Consider the following 18,526-nt stretch of genomic DNA (forward strand, 5'->3'; position numbering starts at 1 on the left):
GTGCATCGATTTATTATATTTCAAATATAGACAACCTGAACGACATGGTTTACTATAAAACAAAAACAAAAAAAACAGCCGAATTGTTTGTTGCCAAGAAGCGAAATCTTACTTGCATCCAGTCTGGGATGGCATTTACGTGCTATGGAACTGAAACCTTTGTTCGCTGCATCACAAAGCATTTGCACGACGGGGATTATTGCACACAGAATGCCAAGAAATAAAGACGCTAATTAGCAGCTCTGGGAGACAAATCACTTCAACTTACCAGCCCACAGTTGATGGAAATCCCCTCCTTAGCCCTCTCTCCAGTGGCTCCTGTGCGCTTTAATCTCTCAGATCCCGCTAGATCTACAAAATGAAACTTGGCAGTAAGGGTTTCAAATTCGTTCATCTGAGAAGATTCCGATATCATTCGATTATCAGTCTCGTTGTCCTGCAACAAACACCCAGAACGAAGAGTTTACAGGTAAGAATAGGACAAACCATCATAAACTATGATATTTTATAAAGCGAAGAAAGCTCCTAAACACAACAAAATACAGGCGTATGTCATACTATTCTTGTGAAATAAACGTACTTACTTCAAACCTAAAGATATTGGCAGCATGGGAAGACCAAAAACCACATCACGAGCGAAAAACATCGAGTACCAGCACTCCCTAAGCTCCATGCAACCATTTTGCGGGTGATGAATTCCCTAAGGAGCCCAACAAATCTGCAGCTCTAAATTAGAATCCCAGATAGTGAGGTTCTTCGAAGTATGAGTTTGCCAATATCTAAAAAGTGGGTCTCGGACTCTCAAATCCTAAAATATTTAAATCTGCAACATACTCTCCTCCAAAGCATTATTTCAAAGCGGGATTCAGCCGGACTGCAAAGAGATAAGTTGCAATGTAAGTTCATATAAACAAATGTTAAGTCATATACAAAGACACTGCACATGTAGCATAAAAAACGGAAGGGGGCTTTCTTAAGTGAACCAGCTCTGTATAAAGAACAAATAAAAAGTCTACGATGATAAATTCTCACAAAACTAAGTCACAAATAACTCTGGACTACCAATGGGGTGATAAACAGGATCAGCCAAAGCTTTGTTCCCCAGATTTCCACTATACTTGACACAGAATACATGCAGTGCTTTCATCTAACTGTTCCCTTTTTGGGAATAGGAAAGGAAACTACACTTGGGCAAGTTGATCAAAGAAAGACTCATTGGTGGAAAAGTCCTACACAATTACTTTCGGAATTACTTTACGATTCTACAGGTGAGAAGCAAAAGCATTTCTGGGCAGCACCTAAACTGAGAGACTGACTCCATATAAACTGTGATGGAGCTGTTCTTTCCACCCTTTTTGGTGCGATGTAGCACATAAGGTTACACTTCATGTGGTTTTGCTGATACCGGGTGCAGACCTTAAGCTTACACCAAACACACAACCTCTTCCATTCAGTCTGGTTTATTTTCACTGTTCACTTTGATCTTGCCTGGGCTAGGATCTCCCAACATTCTAGTAGGTCAGGAGCATATAGGAGCCAGGCTGTCAAGTTCAATGACATAGGGTCATAATGGAGGCTCTGGCCTTTGCCTCTGGATTGAAGGTGTTGGTGTGTTCCCAGAGGGATGAGGGGCTTCAATCAAGTGAAACCAGGCTGTGAATCACAACAGTCTGGGCTACACTAGAGCTACCGGAATAAGTCAAGCACATCTCCCGTTTGAGCTTGCGGATTGTCTATAAAATGAGGGGAATTACAGGAAGGGGGGACTATGACCTGCAACATGATGAAAAATATATTATTCTCTTTATCCTCAACCCCAGTTACCAACATCAGCTGTCAAAGACCTCACATTTCTTGCCCCCCCCCCCCTATAGTCCTCAAGGACTAAAAAAAAATAAAAAATTCAGCCATCTCTCATCTAGTTCCCACTCTTAACACAACTCTCTATTGTTGGTCAGTTTAACAGTGTCAGCCCAGTCGTTTTTGATCCCTGACAAGTGTTCCACCTTCAGGGAGACATAACGATTCATGGCCCAGTTCCAGTATAGTTATGCTTCCTCCAACAAGATTGGTGATATTATTGTACCCCCTTAATTGTTCATGTAAAACATAGAGGTTGTGATGTCTGTCCTAAGTCCTACCGATAATCTGGCAGAAATACCCGCAGACCTCGACTGAAGGCTCACAGCTCCAATACAATGATATACATTGATTTCCTAAGGCAGTCTTTGCCCCCTCATAGGCAGGTGGGTGCTGCAGACCACAGACAAGACCAGGTCCAAACCAAGGGAATTTTGTGGAGAGATGAGTTACTTAAGAATACATTAAATGCAGCGTATGGTTCACCCATTGGAAAATATATTTTTTATTTTCTTTGATTTCCTTACCAACATTTTGTCTGTCGCTGAGGGGCTGTCCACTTTAAATCACTACATCTAAGTCTACATTCCTCTGTTATAGCTGATCTTTATGAAATCTTAGTCTGTACATTAAAGCAGGTCAATTCTCGAGTGGCACGGATTGTTGGAGGCTAGTTATATCAGTCAATATAGCCCCTAGTGCTCATAGGTGCCAGCAGAAAGAAAGGGTTATCCTTGTCCGGGAACGTCCCCTCCTTTGCAACTGCCTCCCCATCCACTACTTCTTTACTATATATCCACTGTAACATCCCCCACAACTCTACGTTCTTGAAGAAAGAAAGCAGGATCCTGGGCACAAAACACCCACTGATTTGTCACTGCCTCCCTATTTGTCCAACTCCGGCTGCTTAATATACTAGAGTTGTTTGTGTCCTTTCTGCCTCAGATTAGGTTTGAAATGATTGAGTGTCTGTACACAAACAGTATTTTCAGGTGGTTCGAGCAAATCTGATTGGTTGGATAAGAAAAGGAGGCCTCCCTTGCCCACCACATGACCTCTCTTCTTCCAGTGAGCTCCAATATGATGTCCTTGTTCTGCTCAACATATGACCTTCTGAAAAGATTCACTGGGAAGGGGCTTCCGTCCAACCTAACTTCCACTGCGGTACCATTCACAAAACCCCTTTTTAGAGACTACAGCGCAAGAATCTCCTTCTCGCTGGTGTACATTTTCATCCTTTGTGGCAGCAGCCAGTATATGCAGCCTGATAAGGAGTTTGTGTCTTTCTCCCATAGAAACAAGCATATAGAGCGCTCAGTGTATGCCAATGCTTCTTTGGGGAAACCTCTTTGTTGCCTGTTTTTTTTTTTTGGTTCCGAAGTCTCGTCACTATCGTCATAATATACTTGGTATCTGTAATCTGAGTCTTGGTGATGTGTTGCACCGCAGGACTGGCCAACTGAATGTTTTCGACTAAGGAGTTATGTGTACCTGTTCCACGACAGACCCTGAGCTTTGAAGCCACACTGCTTCTTGATGTCCATCTGTGGCAAACAGGTTGGAAGGAGGCAATGGAAGAGGAGGCAAAAGTATTAAAACGCTATCCCGAGTAGAGACATGTAGCATCAAGCTGAGGAATTTGACATGTCCTGGAATTGCTGTGCCCATTAATAACTCTTTGTGATCTGCTCTACTGTGGAAATGCTCTGAACCTAATGTGCCAATTAGAGGGAGTCATCATTTGATAGGTCACATGGTGGTACGAACAATTTTCCACAGCAAAACAACCACAGGCACTTCTCTTGAAGCAGTTCCTGGCAGAAAGTTGGGACCATGGGTATTGAAAACTGCAGGACCTACACCACTGATGTTCAATTTTACGAACAGAGTTGATGAAAATGATAGTGGCACTGATGACAAAGTAAATTAAGACAGGACATTTGTGAGACTACTACTTTTAGTTAAAAACATAGAGGCTCAGCTCAATAATTCATTGAGTTATTTCCACAAACACATTGACAGTTTGTATTTCCAAAGGCTCGGTTGACAAAGGACTCTAGAGCACCTATGCATTCTTTGACTGTCTGGAACAGCAGAGGACAGTGTGTGCACCACTTAAGTGATGCTCAACAGCCTGATGGTCCAACCAGAAGAAGCCTGTGTGCTCTAGCACAGTGCAGAAAAAGCTGCACTCCAAAATCAAAAGTAATGCTCAAAACCAAGTCACATTCTGTAAAGGGCAATATGGCACACGTACAGAGAAGACTGATATTAACTGGCTTGGAATATTCATTTGAATGTGGCAAAATCTTAACAAAACTGCATTTTGTAACCTGCAGAATTAAGACTTGTGTGGATTCCGGTAATCAGCAATGCCCAGCATATACACTTAGAGCACAGACTGGAATCAGTCCAGGTTATGTAAAATTATCTTTCTGGTATAATGAAGAAAAACATGACAGATAGATCAACCCTTTCAATCAAAAGGCTTGAGTTTAGTTGGCTCTGGCTATCTGGCTGCACCCATCGTTTGTACTCAAAGCTGAATACTTACTGACTGCTTTTTCATTTTAAGTGCATGTCACAGTGTCATACAACAGTTAGAATGTATGGTGGTTAATGCCCCTGAAAGCCTTTATGGGAATGGACATGCACAATCATTTTAAGGGGATCTCCCCACTTCAAAGGCAATATATCCACAAAAAGAGATATTCTGCTGTACATGTGCCATCATGGAGCACTGGTGCTGGTTTAAGCTGAGAATCTGCACACAGGACGGAAGCAAGCCTGGCTGGTTTTATTCAACACTGTTAGTCACAATCGGTGGCATTGGATGACTTTTTGTTCATGGTGTAACACGGAATCAGTCCTCCCCTCACCATTGCTTTCCTCAAATGCACCAGTCTACAGAAATCCTCTGGCATAACCATTTTTTAATGACCAACACAGATAACATCTGACTGGCCAATTCAGAGACTAGCCAATCTTGACAAATTGACATTGTTCATGTTGGCTGCCCACAGCAAGTTGTGGCATTCATTACTGGGCTCGGAGTCATGGTCTCCATGAAATGAATTTCAGTAAAAGCCTGTCACAAAAAACAAAAAGGAACACATATGAAAGGTGATAACTGTTTTAGTCACAATATAAATCATTTGTTGATATTATTATATTGGTTTTAGGAATTCTAGTGAGTTCCCAGTTGATTTTGTCCCGTGAAACATGCTGTGTCTCTATTGAGATTTGAAAGAACCATGTTTGAGAGAAAACTGTGTTCTCTCATGATTTTCTCATAAAAGTTGTATAAGAATGAAACAGAAGCTAAATCACGTGAGAATAAAGTACGGTATTCTGAGTAAAGCTTTTTATATATACACATATACATACATACACAAGGCAGTTGCCAGTGTGTATATGTGGTTCAGATGCACTTTCCATTGCAAAAACATTTTTCTTATTTGCTTATGACTTTTGGCCCCGTGGACGGACTTGCACAAAACTTGACAATCTAGCAATACAAACAGATGAGTTTTGGCACAGCAGGTTTCGTGATGATAAATCCACAGGAAAAAAGTTAAGGACGAAGTTTTTAATGTCTCAGGTTATCTCCCCTAGGATGTTTTGCAGAAAGATAGAGAAAACAAACACTTACACTAAACACGGCATCAACGCAGAACATTACTCACTTTTTTTTGGTATGGTGTAAATCCAACCAGTATTTTTTTGATATTTTTGTGTTTAAAAAAAAGGTGCCAGTGAGATGTAAAAAGTTAACACTTTTGTGTATATATTAGTTATTAGTTAGATTCTATCTGTTAATCACAATTTCGATTTCTTTACATAATGTGATTGGTTGGATTAGGGCTGAAGATTCCACCACTCCACCACTGAGAAGTCAGGAGAAAAGTGAGGCTGAGGGCATCCCAGGGCCACACTCAGGGATTTGAGCACTCTAACTGCAGCAAAAGCACAGCTAGGTGGACAGTGTATTGCCCACCTAAGCGCCTAGTTCACACTCAGGAGTGTGATCTCTACAACAGCAGCCACAGTATAATTAGGCAAAGTGCAGCCCATGCAAGTTCCGGTTAACGCACACCCACAATCAGCCAAATAAGCACCGCATAGCCACACTCATAGTTTCAGCACTGTGCAGTGAAAGTACACTGAGATGGAGGGTGTCCCATGCAGACGCACGCACACACATACCCACACCCTGCCCACCAACCCAAACCATTTCCCCTTCCCCCACACACCCCCAGAGGGTTGTGTGCTCCAACAGCACTAGAAGCACAGTGAGGCAGAGGGCATCCCGCAGAGGTCTAGGTTTAGCCACACCACTTCTCATCGCTATAAACACCCAGGGTCGCCTTCCGGGATCTGTGCGCTCTAATGTAAACAAAATTCTACTCATGCAAAGGTCGTGCCAGAAAGGAGCATGTTTACACACACAACCCTCACGCACATAGGCACTCAGTGCAACACCCAGAGGTTTCAGTTCTCCAACTGATGCAGAAGTTTATTTGTAAAGTTTCATGCAGAAGTGACAAATGGCACCAAAGGTGATTAGAAAAAAAATGCCTGCCCTAGGGAAACTCTGACCTAACCGTAACTACATTGGTGCTATCACCACCAGTGTAAGATAACAGACTATACTGGTTATTGTTATCTGTGTACATCTTCACAGTGACTTATGAAAATGTTCACAATTTAAAAAGGAAACAGTGTTTCAGCATTTTTTTGAAATGCGAATGACCAGTACAATAAACAGCAGGATTTTACAAGTCAACATCTTATTTTAATCATCTGGGCAAAAGTTGGCAGCACCAACCTCCTTTAGTTTCCCCGTAGGCACCTCAAGTACTTTTCAATCATTTTTTCCTAGACTGTGCTTTTGCTCTATATTTAACATAAACACTGAGTGTAAGGCTTTTGTGAATAACTTTAGAAATCACATTTTTATCAGGGGATCTCTTCAATACCTTCCCTCAGAAGCCATTAGAAGCCACTTAGACCTAGAGAGAACCCTCCATTTGCGTTAAGATGAAACACTGGCTATATTAAAAGACTGTAAAAGCACAATGGGGCTCAAAATAGATCCAGACTTCCCAATCTTCATAGAAATTTACAATCAATCGTGTTTACTTTGCAAATCATGAAGAGTAAGAGTAAATTAATAATATGCTGAAATACATACATTGTCCAGCCTGGGGCACAGTCGTGTTTGACACAAATGGATGGTGAATATGGCATGAGACCGAGAACTCTGTACATTCATTTGCGTGCTTGCGGTGGTTCGGGATAATGCACCCAACTTCAAACACTGGATCATCTGAAAATAGTCAAAAATATACAGGGCCAAAATGTGATATTTATTGAAAACTGTAACTCTGTATTTAAAAAACGGAATAGATTCCAACACTAATTCACATTTACATGAAATATAAACACTTGCTCCAGGCGCATACATATCTGACAATGGCAAAAAACAAAAAATGGTTTGTCAATGTCGCCAAATAATTTACGATCATCAGAAGAGGACACAATGTCTTAAATCTGCTATCTTCAAAGAGAATGTGCTTTTCACTGCTAGCCTAATTCAATGAGGACTTATAATCTACCATCTGAGATGAGGGCAGGGATCAGAGAATGTGACATCCCTACCAAACAGCTTCAAACCTTATGTTACAGTCACTACAGAGCCTAGTGGAACATGGGCTTTATTCTACACGTTTTTTACAATGCAATTCTTTCTACAGAGCTAAAGTTTTCTTTCTTTATTCTAGACCTCAAATAAAATGTTAAGGAATTCCCTTAACTGTAGAAGAATCACAGACAGCCAGTCACTAGTCTTCAACTTCAATAACAGCTTCAGTGAGGGCAAAAATTAAAACAGAAGTACATTAAACCCATAAAGACAAACAATAATAAATATATTTCTAAGATAGACAAGGAAAAAATGTTACTTACTTTCTACCCCAATATTCCATCAAAAGTTTTCTTCAATGAAACGTGAAAAAAGAATATGTCAAACCGCTTTCGGGGCAGTAGAACACTTTAACAGACCAAAATAAACTGTTCAAACTAAAAACACAAAATGCCTTTGCAAAGACATGTTCTACTTTCATTGTCATACAACATATACATGTAACAAACAAGTTACTTACTTTTGGTAAAAAATATCTGGTAGAGATATATTCTAGTTGCAGATTCCTTACCTTGGAATTTCCCCCAGGCGTCAGACTGGATCAGCAGATTTTTCCTCAAGCAGTACCCTTGTGCGCCGTCAGGTGGCATTGGGCGACTCTGCATCCATTGTTGGCATCGTGGTCGCCGTGGTGACGTTTGCGGTCGTATGTAGGCACCTCTCCAGCGCGCTGATGTCCATTTCTTTTCACGACTTTCCACGCCAGTAGAGCAGAGCCATGAAGAACACTGAGAATGGTGCACCAGAACTGAAAAGGGGAATTCCTGTCCCTAAAAAATAGTTCACAGAGCAGGGAGGATGAGCGGGTCGGTTAGGAATCTGCAACTACAATATGCCCCTACCAGGATAATTAATTACCGAAGGTAAGTAACTTGTTTATTTGATAGAGACTAATTGCAGATTCCTTACCTTAGAATAGATAACCAAGCAATGCCATGCTTGGCGATGGGCTGCAAACCAAGATCATACTAAAAAGTCCTGCAGGACCAAAGGTCAAAGTAGCTGTGTCTGTGGACCTGCCTGTCCAGGCAGTAATGCTTTGTGAACGTGTGCAGAGATGCCCATGTTGCTGCCTGGCAGATGTCCAGGGCATGGACTATGCGTGCTAACACTGTGGTGGCAGCAGCTGCTCTGGTGGAATGAGCACGCAAGTCCTCAGGGGGTCGCTTCTTTGCCAAAGCATAGCACATCCTGATGCCAAGCACCACCCATCGCGAGATGGTCTGCTTCTGCACTGCCCATCCTTTCTTCATAGTCATATATCCTTCAAAGAGTTGATCATCCACCTGGAAATCTTTTGTACGGATGAGGTAGAACACCAACGCTCTTTTTGGATCCAGACGGTGGAGTGTGTACTCTTCATGAGAAGGATGTGTGGTGTGTAAAAAGTAGGCAAAGTGATGGATTGGCCTACATGAAAAGGTGCAACCACCGTAGGAAAGAAGCAGGCCCTGGAACGAAGCACCGCTTTGTCAGGATGGACAAGGAAAAATGGTGTCTTCGAAGAAAGAGCGTGAAGCTCACTCACTCTGCAAGCAGAGGGAACGGCAATGAGGAAAGCAGTTTTTAGTGTGAGGAGCGGCAAAGGACAATTATGAAGTGGCTTAAAAGGGGCACACATTAGATAGGTAAGGACCAGGTTCAAATCCCACTCTGGCATTATGAATAAGGTGGGTGGGAACAAATGGGTGAGTCCCTTCAGGAACCTCCCAACAATGGGAGACTTGAACAAGGAAGGTTGATCTGGCAATCTGAGAAAGGCTGAGATGGCAGATAAGTAGCCTTCAAGGGTGCCCAAAGCAGAGCCCTGTTAGGCCAGAGAGAGGATGAACAGTAGAACCTCAGACAGAGGTGCAGAAAGTGGATCAACAGACTTGTTGGTACACCATGCCACAAATTTGTGTGAACAACAGGCGTATACCGTTTTGGTGGCGGGATGCCTGGCTGCCAAGATAACATTGCAGACTTCGGGTGGAAGATTGAAAGCTTTCAACTGCCGCCACTCAATCTCCACACACAAGGGGGAGACTGGTTCCGGTGGAGAATGGTCCCCTGCTGCTGCTGCAAAGCCTGCATTTGCCATCTGGCATGTGTAACCCGCAGGATGCAGGAAGCCATGAGGCCCAGCAGCCTCAGAGTCATTCTCACCAAAATCCAGGATACAGACTGAAACATCAGTATCATAGCCTGAATATCCTAGACTCGCTTTTTGGGGGGGATAGGCACGAGACTGCACTGTGTCCAAAACAGCTCAGATGAAAGGAAGCGTCTGAGAGGGAGTCAGGTGTGACTGACACGTTTACAGGAAACCCAAAAGTCTAGGGTGTGCTCGCCTTTGGTAGCGAGTCGTCAAGGTAGGGGAAGACTGAAACCCCTAACCTGCGCAGATGAGCAGCAACCACCGCCATCACTTTCATGAACACCCGAGGGGCACTGGTAAGGCCAAAGGGGAGCACAGTAATTTGAAAGTGTTCTTGACCTACCACGAATCGCAAGTAGTGTCTGTGGGCAGGCAGGACAGGTATATGGAAGTAGGCATCCTTCAAGTCAACGCTACTGTAGGAAGTTGGCTCTGCATATACTATCTCAAAGTGAGAGATAGTGTGCACAGAGTCCAAGGGTTCCCCTTAGAGGTTGATAGTGGCAAATCAGATAATACTAATGCTCTATTTTGTGGTAGTGTGGTCGACCAGTAGGCTTATCAGAGGGTAGTGTTAAGCATTTGTTGTGCACACACAGGCAATAAATGAGGAACACACACTCAAAGGCTTAACTCCAGGCCAATGGTTTTTATATAGAAACATTTATTTTCTTAATTTATTTTAACACCACAAGATTAGGATTTGAAGTAAATACATAAAATGCAAGGTACTCCACACAGGTAAGTAGACAACTGAGTTAAAGCAGTCGTACTCACAGTATAGGTTAAAATGGCAATAAGCTATTTTAAAAGAGGACACAGTGTAAAACTCTACAGTTCCGGGGGAGGTACGTTTGGTTAGGTTTTGCAGATAAGTAAAGCACTTACACAGTCAGTCTCCTAGGCATAGACAGCCCACTGCTGGGGGTCCCAGAGTCACCTCACCAGCAACACAGGGCCAGTCAGGTGCGGAAGTCAAAGGAGGGCCCACAACACATAGGTGCCGGGGGGGGGGGGGTTTGTAGGGCACTGGGGGGGGTACACAAACAGGCAAACAAAACACACCCTCAGCGGCACAGGGGCGGCCGGGTGCAGTGTGCAAAGTTCGTGTCGTGTTTGCTATAGGAAGCAATGGAGGGACCCGGGGGTCTCTTAGGCGATGCAGGCAGGGCACAGGGGGCTTCTCGGGCCAGCCACCGACTGGGCTAGGAAGAGGGCCACTCCTTCACTGGAGGTTAGTTCCTCACGTTCCTGGGGACTGCGGGTGCAGTGTTTGGTCCAGGCATCGGGTTTCTTGTTACTAGGCAGTCGCGGTCAGGGGCAGCCTCTGGATCCTCTCTACAGGCGTTGCTGTGGGATTGCAGGGGGGTCGACTCAGGTTACTTATGTCACCGCAATCGCCCCTCTGCAGTGTTTGTTCTCTGGAGCTCGAGCCGGGGGCAGCCGGTGCAGAGTGAGAAGTCTCATGCTTCCGGCAGGAAGAGAGAGTTCTTTCAAAGTTGTTTTAAAGTTGCTAAAATGTTGCAGTTGGTGAACAGTGCCGCTGTTCTCAGGAGTTTCTTGGTCATTAAGGTTCAGGGCAGTCCTCTAAGTCCTCAGTGGTCGCTGGTCCCTGTCGGATGCGTCGCTGTGCAGGTTCCTTGAGTTTGGAGACAGGCCAGTAGGGCTGGGGCCAAGTCAGTTGTCACCGTCGTCTCTGCGGGGCTTTCAGGGCGGCAGTCCTTATTTGTGTAGGTTGCAGGAATCTGATTTCCTGGGTTCAGGGTCGCCTCTAAATACTGAATTTAGGGATGTGTTTAGGTCAGGGGGTGCAGTAGCCAATGGCTACTGTCCTGGAGGGTGGCTACACCCTTTTTGTGCCTCCTCCCTCAGGGGAGGGGGGCACATCCCTATTCCTATTGGGGGATTCCTCCAATCTCAAGATGGATGATTTCTAAAGGAAGGAGCCACCTCAGCTCAGGGCCCCTTAGGGGCTGTCCAGACTGGTGGGTGGCTCCTCCTTGCTTTTCTCATTATCCTCTCCTGCCTTGCCGCCAAAAGTGAAGGCAGTGGCCAGAGGGGCGGGCATCTCCACTAGCTGGGATGCCCTGGGGAGTGGTAACAAAAGGCATGAGCATTTGAGGCTCACCGCCATGTGTTACAGTTCCTGCAGGGGGGAGGTGAGAAGCACCTCCACCCTGGCCACAGAGTGACAAAGGCACTCTCCCCATGTGGCCAGAAACTCGTCTGGTTGTGGCAGGCTGGCAGAAACTGGTCAGCCTAGCACTAGGAGTTGGACTGGTATTCAGGGGTCATCTCTAAGATGCCCTCTGGGTGTATTTTACAATAAATCCCACACTGGCATCAGTGTGCATTTATTGTGCTGAGAAGTTTGATACCAAACTTCCCAGATTTCAGTGTAGCCATTATGGAACTGGCGAGTTTGTGTTTGACAAACTCCCAGACCATATACTCTATACGGCTACCCTGCACTTACAATGTCTAAGGTTTTGCTTAGACACTGTAGGCGCATAATTAGTGCACCCTGCCTTAGGGCTGTAAGGGCCTGCTAGAGGGATGACTTACCTATGCCACAGGCAGAGTGAGGTGGGCATGGCACTCTGAGGGGGAATGCCATGTTGACTTAGTCATTTTCTCCCCACCAGCACACACAAGCTGTGAGAGTGTTCATGTGCTGAGTGAGGGGTCCCCAGGGTGGCACAAGACATGCTGCAGCCCTTAGAGACCTTCCCTGCCAACAGGGCCCTTGGTACCAGGAGTGCCATTTACAAGGGACTTATCTGTGTGCCAGAGCTGTGCCAATTGTGGGAACAAAGGTTCAGTTTAGGGAAAGAACACTGGTGCTGGGGCCTGGTTAGCAGGATCCCAGCACACTTTCAATCATAACTAGCATCAACAAAAGGCAGAAAGTCAGGGGGTAACCATGCCAAGGAAGGCATTTCCTCACAGCTACCATCCAGTCTCCAGGGTCCAAGGCAGACGGGACCTGAGCCAGGGTGGCCATTTTTTTTAAACTTCTCCTTCCTGAGGAAGAGATTGAGAGCCTGGAGGTCTAGGCTAGGGCAAAGGCCTTTGTCATTCTTGGGCACCAGAAAATAGATGGAATAACAACCATGACCTACTTCTGGCGCAGGGACCCTCTCTAGGGCTCCCTTGGCCAAGAGAACTGCAACTTCCTCACAGAGAAGTGCCAAATGATCCTCCAGTAAGCGGTTGTAAGATGGTGGCATGGGCGGAGGTGTAATCTCGAAGGGGAGGGAGTACTCCCTTTCGCTTATCTGCAAAACCCAACTATCCGTTATGATGGATTCTCAGTGGGGCAGGTGATGGAGGATCCTGCCTTCAACTGGTTCGGGATGGAGTGACTGTCTAGGAGGGTTTGGAAGCTGCAACAGGGGTGGACTGGGCAGACCACTGGCTTCCTGACCCACAAGCCTGTGGGATTCCGCATCCATGACCATGTAGTGGCTATGCAGCATGTGCGGCTCGGTGGCTGGCAGGGAAAGGATGCAGGAGGGAGTCCCTTCCGTGGGCCAAAAGTGGACTGTGTTGGGCAAGGGACTGCTGCAAGGCCAAGCGACCAAGCCATAGCCCAGGACTCCTTGAAATGCTCGGGCACTGAGTCCGCTTTGTCCTGAAGAGACCGGTGCAGTTGAAGGGCATGTCCATGAGAGACTGTTGGACATCCCTCAAAAAGCCAGATGTGGCGGCATAAGGCCACCATCGACGAAACCGATCTGCCCAGTGAGTCGGTCATGTCCAGCCCAAAACGTATCCGAAACTTGGCCAAATCCCTCCCATCAGCAACTACTTGGGAAAATATGGCCCGGGCCTCCTCTGGGACCTAAGGCAGCTCCTTCGCGAGACCGTATCCCATAAGGTATGGGTGTAGCGGCCCAAAAGGCGTGTGGTGTTCACGGACCCCAAAGCCAGACTGGAGGAAGAAAAAATAGTCTCCCAAGCTGATTCAGTTTTTTTGATTCCCGATCAGGAAGGGGTGAATGGGAATGCGCCAGAGGAGGAAGAAGCCTGGATGACAAGGCTCTCAAGCGTAAGGTATTGGGACAGAAATTTAGGGTCATGTGGCGCAGGCCAATGGCGGCGGGTGATTGTCCTATTCAAAGGAGCCCCTTTGTTGCATCTGGACATGGTACCCCGTAGGACATCTGTGTGGGCTTAATTAAAGGTTAACGGGTTCTGAGGTAGAAGCCCCAGGCTGAAGCACCTCAGTCAGAAGATTAGTCCTGACTTTCACAGAAGGAAGCTCAAGGCCGAGGACCTCGGCCACCCTTCTGACCACCATCGAATAGGACGCTCCCACCTCTGTAGCCACAGTAGGGGAAGAAAGCATGCCAGAGTCTGGAGAAGTATCCAGACCACTAGCCTCACTCAATTCCTGTGCCCAGTCCATTTCAGGATACTCTAGCTGGTATCCTAGAGGGTCCACTGACCCCTCAAACATCTACCCATACCCGTATCGATATTTAAGAGGGTCAGGATCCAACCTGGGGTGAGTAGACCCCATCGAAGATGGACCCAGCGTTGAGCGATGCGGTTTCACTCCGGGTAGTCGGGGATAAGTATTGGGTCGATGTTGATTGTGGGCTCAGCTGACGTCAGGAGTCTCAACGTCTTTGCCAGTGCTGGGGAAGGTCACGTTGGCATGAACAGCGTCAGCAAGGATCCGATAAAGGATCTGGAGGGGCCCTCAGTACCAGGGCTGAAGCCGCCAGCACGGAACCCAAGGGACCCTCCTTCGCCCCCACAAGGCCTGAAAGCGCCGCTGGGGGGGGGGGTCAGTCTGCCTGAAAATAGGGCGCATGGCCTCATAAAACTCTTTCAGCTGGGCAGGAGTGGCTCCGGCTCCATGAAACTTGGGGAGGCGCGGTGCCGACCCAGAAGTAGGCTCCACGGACAGAGGCTAAGAGAGTCGGCGCTCTTCCCGCAATGCGTCATCTGAGCGACGGGGCCAAGTTGAAGAACGTTTGGCCTTCTTTTACTTCTTCTTCTTGAGACCCAAGTTTCCCGGGGACTTAGAGTGGGACAACGAGAAGTGGAGGAGAATCAACGAGCGGTCTTGTGGCCGGAGCGATGCGGAGTCAAGAGCCGGTCCGTCATGAGCTTCCTCACAGTCTTACGGTTCATGGCCTGACAACTTCAGGTCCTGGTCGCGCTCCAGGCACCACAAGCACACGAGGTGCAGATCCGTCACAAGCATCATTCGGTGACAGGAGTCACACGGTTTAAACCTGGTATTCCATGACGCACCAAAAGAGTAAAAAAATTCGACAAAACGGTCGAAGTTAGTCAAAAAATGACTACAGGGTAGCTCTCACCGGATCAGCAAGTAGGCTGGAGCAGAAAGAAAAGAACTGACGTCAGCGCACCGGGGTGGCACCTATATACCACTGCAACATCATCATGGCAACCACAATGCCAACGAGGGACGTGGAGCCAACCCTTGCCACTTGACAGCACACAAAGGTAGTGCTTGAAGAAAAATCTCCAGATCCAGTCTGACCCCTGGGGGAAATGCTACAGTAAGTAATCTGCAACTAAAAGTCTTTATTAGATAAACAAAAAAAATACTTGTAACAATCAGTTAAACCTTGTAGATGTTAGATTCACATGCTCTAGGCATCTTTTTTGTGGAGTGAATGTTGGAAGTTATTTGTTTTTCCCCAGAAAAACAAGTTTTTCCATAACGGACTGCAGGTCTGAAAGCTTTTTAGAGGTTTGCAAAGGTAACAGAAGAATACATGACTTGGCATAAGGTAAAAAGGGAAGATATTATTTATTCAGTCAATTACATAATTAGGATGCTGATAATATAGATATATGCGTAGGTAGTGATTATACCAGTTGTTACAGAATGGACAATATAAGATGCTTTGGGTTTATCTACTATTCATCTAAACACGCTATACATTCATCATAGCTGCCGAGATTACAATAATAATTTTCATCATATTGATACATAGGATCTGTGTACTGATTGTACATAACAGATAACCAATCAATATAAACACCAACTAAGGAGTGTGTCTACTGCTTTTAGCAATGAGGGGGAACGGTCCATGCAACCATAAGAAGAAGTTACTTACCTTTAGTAACGCTTTTTCTGGTGGATACAGTAGCTACCTGTGGATTCCTCACCTTATGAATTCTCCCAATGCGCCAGCATTTGATGGAAATTTTCTTCCTAGCTCCTCATGTCAACAAGGACGTCATAATTGACTCCTCCTCTCAGTTACAATGCGCATGGGCATTGGCTCTATTGTTAGATTGTCTTCCCGCAGAGGGTGAAGTAAGGAGTGATAGAGTATAAGAATATAAGAGATGTCCATGCAAATGTAAATGTATCTACATATGTACAAATGTCAAACTTTAATGACTACAGGCTTCTGGGAAGGAGGAAGGGTGCATGTGAATCTGCAGCACTACATGCCGCGAACAGATGTACACTGGCTAAGTGACATTTTCCGTTCAATGGCATATGTAGCTGCAGATACACATGCTATGCATAGACTACAAAGCAGTTAGTCCTCTAAAAAAAAATAGCGGTGGCTAGCCTGTAGGAGTTGACGTTGTTTGAAATAGTGTTCTTAACCTGATAGGTGCGGGCGTCGGCCACTGGCCGACGCCCACACACCCTCCCTGGTGCGGGTCACGACCAGTGGCCGACACCAGGAAGGGTATCAATAAATCCTCGGGTGCGTCGCACCCGAGGATTTATTTATTTTTTTAAACCCCCCCCGGGAGACACGGAAGCTTCCGTGTCTCCCCCCGCCCCCCCCACCCGCCCCTTTGTGACGTCAGCGCGCCGCGACGTTGCAAAGGTGTTTTCCCCATCAAAGCAGGAAGCAGCCTTGCGGCCGCTTCCTGCTTTGATGGGGAAAACGGCCTTTCTCACGTTCGGGAAGGCCTCGTAAGAAAGGGGAGTGTCTCCCCTTTCTTACGAGGCCTTCCTGAAAGTGTTTCCTGGCCCCCGATCGCATCGGGGGCCAGGAAACACTTTCAGGAAGGCCTCGTAAGAAAGGGGAGACACTCCCCTTTCTTACGAGGCCTTCCTGAAAGTGTTTCCTGGCCCCCCGGTCGCAGCTGTGCTGCGATCGGGGGCCAGGAAACACTTTCAGGTTTCCTGGCCCCCCGATCGCAGCACAGCTGCGATCGGGGGGCCAGGAAACACTTTGAAAAGGCCTCGTAAGAAAGTGGAGACTCTCCCCTTTCTTACGAGGCCTTCTCAAACTGTTTCTGGCCCCCGATCGCAGAGAAGGCCTCGTAAGAAAGGGGGAGAGTCTCCCCTTTCTTACGAGGCCTTCTCAAAGTGTTTCCTGGCCCCCGATCGCAGCACAGCTGCGATCGGGGGCCAGGAAACACCACTAGACGCCAGGGATTTCACTTTGGGGGGGCGGCCCCCTCGGAAAACGGGCCGCCCCCCCCCCCCCGGGGGCATAATTAATAAAAATAAAAAAAAGGTAAGTGCCCCCTGGGGGGGGGGGGGGGGGGGGGGGGGGCGCGATCGCGCCCCCCTCCCCCCAGGGGATTGTTTTTTTTTTTTTTTTTTTAATAATGAAAAAAAAAAAAAAATGACAGGGGGGTCGCCCGTCGGCAGGGTGACCCCCTGTGGGGGCAATTTTTTTTTTAGATGTTGTAGGGTTTCCCTGGGGGCCATTTTGGCCCCCAAGGAAACTATACAACAACTAAAAAAAATAGATCTATATATAGATCTATATTTATATATCTATGTAGATAGATATATCTATGTACATGGATATATCTATAGATATATCTATGTACATAGATATATATATATATATATATAGAGGTAGATCTATATATACCAAAGAGATTTATAAAGTGTGCTACTCACCTGTGAGGGTCTCAAGGCGCTTGGGGGGGGGCGGGGGGAGGGAAAGGGGCTGGGAGGTTCACTGTTCGAAAAGCCAGGTTTTGAGGCCCTTCCTGAAAAGAAGTAGGTTTTGGGTCTTGCGAAGGTGGGTTGTGAGGGCGTTCCAGGTTTTGGGTGCAAGGTAGGAGAAGGATCTGCCCCCGGTGGTGGTGTGTTTGATGCGGGGGACAGAGGCGAGAGAGAGGTCAGCTGAGCGGACGTTTTGTGTGGGGGTGTGGAAGGTGACTCTCGTTGAGGTAGGCAGGGCCTGTGTTGTGGAGTGATTTGTGTGCGAGGATGAGGATCTTGAAGGTGATCCTTTTGTCAATGGGGAGCCAGTGGAGGGATTTGAGGTGTGGAGAGATGTGTTCGTGTCGGCGGAGGTCGAGGATGAGTCGTGCTGCTGAGTTCTAGATGCGTGTAGTTTGTGCTTGAGTTTTAGAGTGGTGCCGGCGTAGAGGGCGTTTCCGTAATCAAGCCTGCTGCTGTGTGCGTGAGTGACAGTTTTTCTGGTCTCTGTGGGGATCCATTTGAATGTTTTTCAGTATACGGAGTGTGTTGAAGCATGAGGAGGTGAGAGCGTTGATTTGTTGGGTCATCGAGAGGGAGGAGTCTAGGATGATGCTGAGGTTGCATGCGTGGTTGGCGGGGGTGGGTGCAGGGCCTAGCGTGGTGGGCCACCATGAGGGGTCCCAGGTGTTTTTGTGTGGGCCAAAGAGGATTATTTCGGTTTTGCTTGAGTTGAGTTTCAGGTGATTGGCTGTCATATATATATCACTTTTGTCAATATGTGTGTGGTTTCCCTGGGGGGAAAAGGGTCCGACTTGTCTAGTGGCAGTTTTAGTGCCATAAAGAAGCGCAGAAGGTTTATATGCCTACTGCAAAGAGCAAATCTGTATTTTATGTAAATAGCTGAGTACATTAGCAAAGT

The 18,526-nt window shown here is 46.5% G+C and overlaps 1 protein-coding gene across 12 annotated transcripts in view; it reads right to left on the reverse strand.

Moving 5' to 3' along the window:
* KIF21A (kinesin family member 21A) overlaps positions 1–18,526 on the reverse strand; it is a 725,937-nt gene that overhangs the window by 554,525 nt on the left and 152,886 nt on the right. For all 12 annotated transcript variants that reach the window (XM_069229749.1, XM_069229747.1, XM_069229752.1 and 9 more), the window contains exons 5-6: positions 7,055–7,189; positions 269–436 (exon numbers count right to left, since the gene is read on the reverse strand). In XM_069229749.1, coding sequence (XP_069085850.1) covers positions 269–436; positions 7,055–7,189 — 303 coding nt within the window. The remainder of the gene's footprint in view (positions 1–268; positions 437–7,054; positions 7,190–18,526) is intronic.

This window comes from Pleurodeles waltl, chromosome 4_1, assembly GCF_031143425.1.
Source record: "Pleurodeles waltl isolate 20211129_DDA chromosome 4_1, aPleWal1.hap1.20221129, whole genome shotgun sequence".
Lineage (NCBI taxonomy): Eukaryota > Metazoa > Chordata > Amphibia > Caudata > Salamandridae > Pleurodeles > Pleurodeles waltl.